At 30.4% G+C, this 9,070-nt stretch overlaps 1 protein-coding gene across 7 annotated transcripts; it reads right to left on the bottom strand.

The window, feature by feature from the left end:
• Positions 1 to 2,406: 2,406 nt before the first annotated feature.
• Positions 2,407 to 6,789, bottom strand: LOC112784028 (cyclin-D3-1-like). Of its 7 annotated transcripts, none has more exons than XR_011878677.1 (10): positions 6,654 to 6,789; positions 4,771 to 6,194; positions 4,561 to 4,649; positions 4,051 to 4,112; positions 3,657 to 3,927; positions 3,262 to 3,547; positions 3,078 to 3,164; positions 2,944 to 2,981; positions 2,708 to 2,858; positions 2,407 to 2,612 (listed from the first exon to the last, which is right to left on the bottom strand). XR_011878677.1 is itself a non-coding variant. In XM_072229866.1 (9 exons), exons 5-8 carry the CDS (start codon positions 3,715 to 3,717, stop codon positions 2,739 to 2,741), a joined length of 306 nt encoding a protein of 101 aa, XP_072085967.1. In that variant the 5' UTR covers positions 3,718 to 3,773; positions 4,051 to 4,112; positions 4,561 to 4,649; positions 4,771 to 6,194; positions 6,654 to 6,789; the 3' UTR covers positions 2,407 to 2,612; positions 2,708 to 2,738. The 7 variants fall into 7 exon arrangements, 2 of the variants coding, with proteins under 2 accessions (XP_072085967.1, XP_072085966.1); XR_011878678.1 differs by having other exon boundaries at positions 3,657 to 3,773; XR_011878676.1 differs by lacking the exon at positions 4,051 to 4,112 and having other exon boundaries at positions 3,657 to 3,773.
• Between the last annotated feature and the right edge of the window lie 2,281 nt (positions 6,790 to 9,070).

The raw sequence follows: 9,070 nt of genomic DNA, 5'->3' as shown, positions 1-9,070 counted from the left end.
TTTAGCTTTTAAACACCTGCCTGGGTAGATGCAGTGGAGTGATTCCGCTTGCTCCGGGTTTGGTATGAACTCCTCGGTAGATGTAGTGGTTAGCCCCCACTTGCTCCCAGTCGAGATTGATTTGAGATTTGTGAAATTATCTGAGTTTCGGATTTCATTGGGTAGATGCAGTGGGTTGGCTCCACTTGCTCCAGGTTGAGATCCGAGATTCTGTTGACCCTATGTCGTAAGTGTGGCCGGACACTGTGAAGATAAACACCAGTGTGGGTGTTGTGTGATTATGAATATGATTGTGAATAACTTGAGTTGGGGATGCACGACAGAGGGACAGTCCAATGGTTAGCTACCAGGACTTGTCGGGTTGGCTTTATAACCGACAGATGAGACTCATCAGCCATAGGGTAGGCATTCATCATTTGCATATGTTTGACTTGTTTGGGTTTGCCTATCTATTTTGTATTGCTAAATTGTACGTATATACTATGCTACCTGATTAAATGCTACTTGCTTTACTTGTACCTTATTTGTATATTACTTGTCTGTATTGCTTGTGATTGTACAACTGAGAGGTCCTTCATGCTGGTGTTGGTTGACGCTGAGGGCTGTTCTTGTTGGAATGGAATGATGATATGAGTAATTTAAAATGATGATTATTGAATGAGATAATTTGAGTTCCCTAGGTTGACGTAGTGAAGTGATTTCACTTGCTCCGGGTAGAAAATGAGATAATTTGAGTTCCCTTGGTAGACGCAGTGAAGTGATTTCACTTGCTCCAGATAAAAAATGAGATAATTTAAGCTTCCTGGGTAGACGCGGTGAAGTGATTTCACTTGCTCCAGGTGAGGATATGAAGTAACGATATAGAATTGTTGAGACAAAATAACTGGTGATGGTTTTGTTTATGATTCTGATTCTGATTCGTTGGAGAGTTAGGAAGTTGAGAAGCATGAGGAAGATGAATTAGCTTTAGCATTCCCTATGACAGTTGTCTATTTATGGATTAGCGAGGACATAGGGTGAATGTTTGGTGAAAGGAAGTCTAGGATGCTTAGTGAGATTTTATTACAATGCATTGTATTTATTTGGCACTTTTGCCGTACTGGGAACCCATGGGTTGGGGGTTCTCATTCCATATATATCTCTTGTTTTTCAGATACAGGTCCAGGTCCTTAGAAGTGAGCTGTGGTTCATCTGAGATATGGCGAAGATCTTTATATTCTCTACTTTATATTTTGCTTCGAATCTCTCCACCTTTATTTTGAAAAGCTTATATTATGTATTGAACTCTTTTAAACTTGCCTATAGAGGCTTTCGTGTTTTATTTGGGAGAGATTAGGAAGTATTGTTGTCATCTACTTTTATACTGTATCCTAGCCGGCCTAAACTCCGCGGGTCGCGGCTAGTGGCTATTTACTTATGTCATATATCCATATATTGTTCTTCTCTTATTCTTCTTTATGACTTTATCCTTATAACGCTTTCGACTTCACGCTTTATCTTTTAGTTGTCGACGCGTGAGTGATACGACTTCGCGATTTTTATTTTTACTCTTTTCAGGCTTCTCGATTAATATTCCTTTCAATTTTACTTATAATTATGTATAAAAAAATCCCCCTTGAGAGTCGTACCACCTTATTATCATTGACTTATGACTCGAGTATAAGAATTTGAATATTAGGGCGTTACATGTTCTGTATGTATATTATATTCATAAGCTATTTATGTAAGAACTTTTGTACACATGTATATGCTTGTTTGTTTTCAAGATAAAGTATTTTTTCGATTTTCAAAAAAAAAAAAACAGCGATACGGTTTCGAGTCAAAGGCTCCTATTTTATTATTAAGTATATGAATTCATCATAATACTTCTTGCTATCAGAGTGGCGCAGCCGAAAGCGTGACACTCTAATAGTGAGGGTGTTACACCAAACACGCTAATGTAATTTGTCATAATTTTGTCACTAATCTAAAGCTATTTTGTATGAGAGAATAATTTACATCCCAAAATCGTGACTAATAATTAGCTAGTTAATTTTTAAAAACTAATAACTTACAATATTTCAGCAAGATGTCAATTCTAAAAAATTTTACAAACAACTCAAATCAAAAGATTTTCCTTAAAAACGGTTTTTTTTGCAATTGGATAAAAAATTTGTCGTTATTTTTAATGCAAAGTTTTAATTGGAAGTTTGCTATTAATTTGAATTGAAGTTTAAAATTAATATAATTTAAAGACAAGTTTACGAATTCAATATTTTTAGAAAATGAGAACATAATGTTGATAATTTTCAATCACAAAATATACTAGAAAAATATAGAATAGATAAGATAATTAAATTGTTATATATGAGGATTTATTTGCATATGATCGTACAACTTTGGGAGAAGAAATAAAAGCCAAGGCAATGAAATAAATTGATTTTATTGCATATAAGCAGAAACAGATTTGGAACAATAAAGAAGCAATGTGGATATCTTCTGGCAAAGGTGTGCATAGATTTGGTCAATCAATTACATATATTTTTTGCTTTATATCTTCATCATAATCGCTGACGTTGAAATTGATATCTGCATCAATGCCACGGAACTTGATCGCAGCTCGACCATATGCCCTGAAAATAAAATCAAACTTGCACACTAAAATTCAAATCCATGAAATATTTTTCATTAGCCAAAAAGAAAAAAAAAGAACCGATAACAAAATTACCTAGCTACAGCATGTGCTGTGTCAAATCCACCTATTCTTCAATCGCTGAGAGTGGGGTCACAGGGTGCATCTTCCAATTCAAGGTGGACAGAATCAGAAGCTCCATTCTCTGAATAGTCTTTGACTCAAACACATATTTTGCATCTTCAACCTGATGATGATTCATGATCAAATAATCACATTATTAGAAACGTCATGATGAGTTTTCTGATATAAAGGAGAAAAAAAACACGTACTTGAAGGTCCAAGAGAAGAGGCACTTGAGTTTCTTCAACTTTAGCAGCCAAAGAGATGCAAGTGACAGAGGAAATCTCATTTAGAACAAATGAATTGTTAAAGAAAAGAAAAGAGGCATTGGAAAGCTTATTACCTGATCGAAGTCCTTGTTTATACTTTTTAGCATATGATCTGAGGGGTTTTGAAGAGCAGGACAAGGAAAACCATTGGAAGCGAAAAACTACATACAAGATGATGTTCTTATGATAGTATTATAGAAATGATGGGCATTGAAAATATGAACTAGTTAGTTAGTTGGTTCTTAGTTGTATATTAACCTAAATTGCAGTAGAAGCAGGTCCAATGTAAACTGTTTTGCCAGCAGAGAACAAACAGAGATTATCAAAGAATTGAAAAACTTCAGCACTAGGCTGATGGATTGATGCAATAACTGTCCTTTGAATGGCATCTTTATGATCAAGGGATTTAATTCTTTTCATGACATAGTAAGAGGCAGCAGTGTCAAGTCAGTTGGAGAGATCACTATAGCATAGTTTTTCCCATGAAAGACAACAGCAGCTAATCTTTGTAGTTGCTTCGTTAATATACACCACCATAGAAATTCTGTTATAAATCAATATTTCATGTAGTTATCATTGTGAGAAAACTAATCTCTATAGAATTTGTAACAAAAACATGTAGTATCTTCAAACCAGAAAATTAGTATCAGTACCAAGAAAGATAAGAACATGTAGATTTAAGAGCAAACCATCCTGTGGAGTCACGACTCTCATAGTTCTTTATGGTATCCAACAGTTCAAGGGCTTCTAACACAAACTTCGTATATTCACTAAGTAAAAAGAAAAGAATAACAATGATATTTAGCACTTGAAGAGAATTTTATATATAGAACCTCATATATAGAACCTCATATCAATTTGCAATAAATTAATTAATCACTGAATAGCAATATAGTTCAATGCATTTATCCTTCAAATTGGGGCCTGCATTATATTTGCACATATGAAACAAAAGTTCAGAGACGGAACCATAAAAATAAAAATCCTTCAAATGCATTGAACAACAATGATATTTAGCACTAAGTGGGGAGAAGAAGCTTCTTATACCCCTAATACATAGGTTATTTCATTTAAATCCAAGTCAGCACCAAACACACAATCATGTTTCACTGCAAGGAAATCAGAAAATCTATCAAAATTGCAGCCAGAGCATAAGTAAAAATGCTCAGAAGCTAAAATAAATAATGCAACATATATCATTCAAGAGTCCACAAAAAACTAATTTTCGTCTTTTTTTTCACTATTATTTTGTACTCTAAATTTTGATAAAAAGCAATTCAACAAAGAACTAATATAACTATTCAGCAGAGAAATCTAAATTTAAAAAACTTGATAAAAAGCAATTCAGCAGATTCAGACAAGAACAGGAAGGAGGAGCCAAAATCAATAGTCATAAGTCATAACAAGAACTGGAAGGAACAAGAACATGCAAATTCCAGATAAAAAATCTTAGCAATTCAAATATATAGTTCATAAACAAACTTCATTCTATACCACAATCATAGAAATTTTTATGTTTCAGATTTCACAAATTACAGGAACATACAAAATTCATACCTTAGAATTTAGAAACTCAGTTCTCTGCAGCAGCAACAGTTGATTTGCAAACATAAGAGCTCTCCTGGATCGTATTCTTTGATTTTCAACTTCAAGCAAAATAGGAAAAGGACAGGGTTAGCGCTACGGCTAGGGCTAGGGATAATGAAATCAGAACAGAGTCACAATGGAAGGGTTAGGGTTAGGGATGAGAAGGAGGCGAAGGCCTACCTGAACTAACGGTGATGAGAAGAGACGATGACAAACCTCCGGCGAGGAGAGAAGAAGCAGCGACGAGAGCGGCGGCAGAGGGAGCTCGTAAGACAAGAGCACGACGGAGAGAGCTCGTGCGACAATGGTGATGAAGGGAGAAAACGCGATGAGAGCGGTGGTGGAGGGAGCTTGTGCGACGCGAGCGGCGGCGGTGGCGCGACAGCGGAGGACGTCAAATCTTCGATGGAGAGAGAGAAGCCATGGCAGTAATCCAAGAAAAACGTAAAAAAAAAGTGAAATGAGGGATTGAGAGTAACATTAACCAATCCTTTATTTTAATATTTCCGAGGGATTATTTTAAATTACACACAGATTTTCTGTCTGTAATAATTTTATAAAATCACAATATTCTGTTTATTTAATTACAGACAAATTTTTTGTCTGTAACTATTTTTCACAAAAATAAATTAATTTTTTCGACAGAATTATCGACGGATTTTTTTTTTGTCTGTAATTTATGCTAATTCATTTTTTTTTATTTTCCGACAAAAAATCCTCTGAAATTCCGTCTGTATTTCCGTGGGATAAAATTCGTCGGAAATATCCGTCTGTAATAACTAGTTTTCTAGTAGTGAATCAAAATTATTTTGGAATTTATTCAATAAAGATTAAACTGAGCTAACTCTTAAATTAATTAGGATCGTCAAAATGAGCTAACTCTTAGATTAATCTGTTGGACTAGCTTGTTTACTTGACTTATATATATGGGTATTTGACTCTAAAATCAAACTCGTAAAAATACAAACTTAAACGACTTAGTTTGATTAATCAGAAAAAATAGCAAATTAAGTTGGTTAACTCCTGGGCCAAACGGATGCCTTATGTTTTTTTTTAAATAAGCCAGTACATTTTTTTTTATGGATCCAACTTGAAATCCGACCAACCCCTGAAAAAAAGTAATACGATAAACTTAAAAATGTTTTTTTTTTGTGGCTAATATTTTTTTTTTTCAAAATTGCTCATCCAAAAAATTAGAGGTTTTTTCCAATATTAATTTTTTTTATTTTGGTAAATCAACCCAAATTTTGCATTCATGAGTAACCACAAATTATTTAATTTCAATATTTTATTTTATATGATATATAGGTCATAAGCCACACATACTCATCGCTAATATATGTTGACTAATATTACATTATTTGTAATGGTATGCACCTACTAATTTTGTTTTTCACCGTCTATGCGAATGTGGCGTTCTTGTTTTGTTTTTACATTGTTCGGCGGCCCTCTACAGGTACAACAACCATTCTCACACACAGGAAAAAATGGAGCACAAGTATTTATAAAAAAATCGCAACCACCAGGCCAAAAATTGCAACCATGGCGAGGGCAATTATTTTTTTGAAGCTCCATGTTTGTTGGTGTTTTTTGGAGAGCAAATCCTACAAAAAAATGAAAAAAGAAAAAAAGAAAAAAGTGTCATACATAATATATTTAGAATATCGTAGAAAATTTACAAAATAAAGAAGAAGAAGAAGAAAAAAAAATGGATGTATCTGGATTGACTTTTAAAATGTTTTTTTTTTGGAAAATATTTTTATTAGAAAAATAATTTTATTCTTAAAAGACAGTGTTTTAAAAAATATTTCATTAAAAATCTCTTATATATATTCTAAAAAGGATCCACGTTGTTTGTTTAAGTAAAAGCATGTTTTTATTGCTTTAGAGAGAAAAAAAGAAAATACAAACACATTTTATCAACCAAAATTGAGTTGGCTTTAAAATGTAATACCATACTAGAATTCTTTTTTGTGACCTCAATTTGGAGATTGAAAGAAAATAATTAACAAATTTTTTTAGAAAAGAAAAAGAAAATACATAGAAGATGAGAAAGAAAATACCATTAGTGGCCATCAAAGCAAAAAAGATCATGACAAATGCTATTTTGACCGTAATCTTCACCATGTTTTCAAATTTTTTGATTTAAGCCTAAGTTGGAGTAACCAAACAAATTAAAATATTTTCTCTTTTGATGACTTCTATTAAGGCTTTCTCATGCATATTTATAGAGTTGGATGAATACAGAAATTTAATAACAACAAATTATAATATATATATATATATATATATATATATATATAATATTAAATTTTAGATTTTTAATTATATTCTATTCATAGTTTAGCAACTACGAAAATCGAGTCTATTTACTCATTCTTCATATTTTAAGTAAATTATATCTCTCTAAAATTAATTTTTTTTTTAAAACTAATGCTGAAATATAATATTCCCCTAAATTATTTGCCACTTTCATCATTTTTTTTCTAATAATGTTCGTATTTGTTTGTGCAGTTAAAAGAAGTACCTTAAGCAGAAATAAAAGGAAAAAGTTGTATTTAGATATATTTACAAAAACACTTTTTATTAATAGAATAGAAAATAGTTAAGCTGTTTCAACCTAACAAATATATAAGTACTTTTTAAAAAAAATTAAAGTTACGTTCATAAGTAAAAAAACTATTTTACACAACATGGTATTTTTGAAAAATTAATAAAGAATACAATATACATGCCATCTTCTAATAATATTTTAATTAAAAATATTTTATTTTAATAATATTTTGTAATATATATGACACATTTGTATAGTGATTAGATGATTATATTTTTTAAATATATATATTTGGCTTTCTATAAATATAGGAAAAAATTTATAATCATAATATTCTTTTTACAAATTTTTTATTTCTTCAACTGCATCTCCTAGAAGTTAGTCAGGACGTGTTTCTCAAAAATCGTTTATTTTTATCTTTATTTAAAAATATAAATAAATTATTCAAAAAATAAAATAAGTAGTTAATTGGGGGTTGGGGGTGGGGGGATACTAGTCAATGATCAATTATGTCCTTAGGATAATTAATTATTATGTTAGAAAATGTTAAATATACTTTTATATATTTTTTTTATAATACATTTTGAGTCATTGATCCTAATTAAGTTTAGTTTAACATATTTATTCTATAAATTTCTTTTTATTTTAAATCTTCTTAATATGTATGCATAAATATAAAAAGAAAAAAATATTTCTAATAACAAAAAATAGTAACAGTCATAAATAAACTAATAATAATGTAGATTTGATCAAATAATGGGTAAAATATTTTTTGGTCAAATTTAAAATTAAATGTTAATTAATAAAAAAATAGTCAATTATTTAATTAATGTTGACCATAATAAAATTATAAAATTTTCCTAACTAATTACTTTATGTTTTTTTTATTATTTTAATTAAACATTTAGAACTCTTTTTTCGAGAGAGGGGGGGGAACCAGAGGGTAGGATGGTTTGATAATATTATAAGGTAATTAATTTTTATTTTAATAAATAAATAATAAATATATAAAAAACTTAAATTTTATATTTTTTTAATAAAATTTTCTTAAATGAAAATCTTAAAATATATTTACCCTTATGGCACATATTAATTAAAATCATAATATATTGCACGATCTAAATTTGTTGGTAATCAATTGTGATTAATTTATGTAATAGGATTAAGATTATTTGATAACGTAATTTTAGTAGAAGGAGGCTTATTCAATGATGTAGTAAACAGTAATTTAGATTTAGGAGGGGTTAATCCTTGAATTTTCAGGTGAAACATAATCCATTCTTTAAATTATTTTTAAAAATTTTGTTGATTATATTAGTCCCAGAAAAATATAATTATAAGTCAAATCAAATTTTTCGTCAGTTAGATGATAACGTATCACGTTAAGTGTCGCGTGGCACGACAGTACAAGAAAAATCACTTTTAGCGGCCATTTATTTTGCTTTTAGCGGCAATAAAAATAGCCGCTAATACATTTTCTGGCAATTAAACATTAGCTGTCTTATGTTTTGTCGCTAAAAGGTTTTAGCGGCAATTATAACATTTGCCGGTAAAGATTTTTTTAATGGCTGCAAAAAGTATGTAATTTTTAGCGGCCATTTTCTTGACAATTTATATGACCACCAAAAATAATTCTAAAATTGCAATATTATTCATTTTTAGCGCCCATTATTATTGCCGCCAAAACCCATTTTACCGGCAATTTATATAGCTACTAAAAATAATTCTAAAATTATAATTTCATTCACTTTTACTGGTCATTACTATTGCCGCTAAAATCTTAAGACTTTTTTTAGTTATATTATACTCTTTTTCTTAGAAGCAACGAACTACCTTTTTTTTAGAATCTCAATTATTTTTGCTAACAATGATTATTGTTGTGCATAATATAAATATATTAAAATTAATTAATACAAAATGAGATAT

This window comes from Arachis hypogaea, chromosome 20, assembly GCF_003086295.3.
Source record: "Arachis hypogaea cultivar Tifrunner chromosome 20, arahy.Tifrunner.gnm2.J5K5, whole genome shotgun sequence".
NCBI classification, from domain to species: domain Eukaryota; kingdom Viridiplantae; phylum Streptophyta; class Magnoliopsida; order Fabales; family Fabaceae; genus Arachis; species Arachis hypogaea.
The sequence above is the reverse complement of the archived record's forward strand: the minus strand, read 5'-3'. Positions and strand labels throughout refer to the sequence as shown.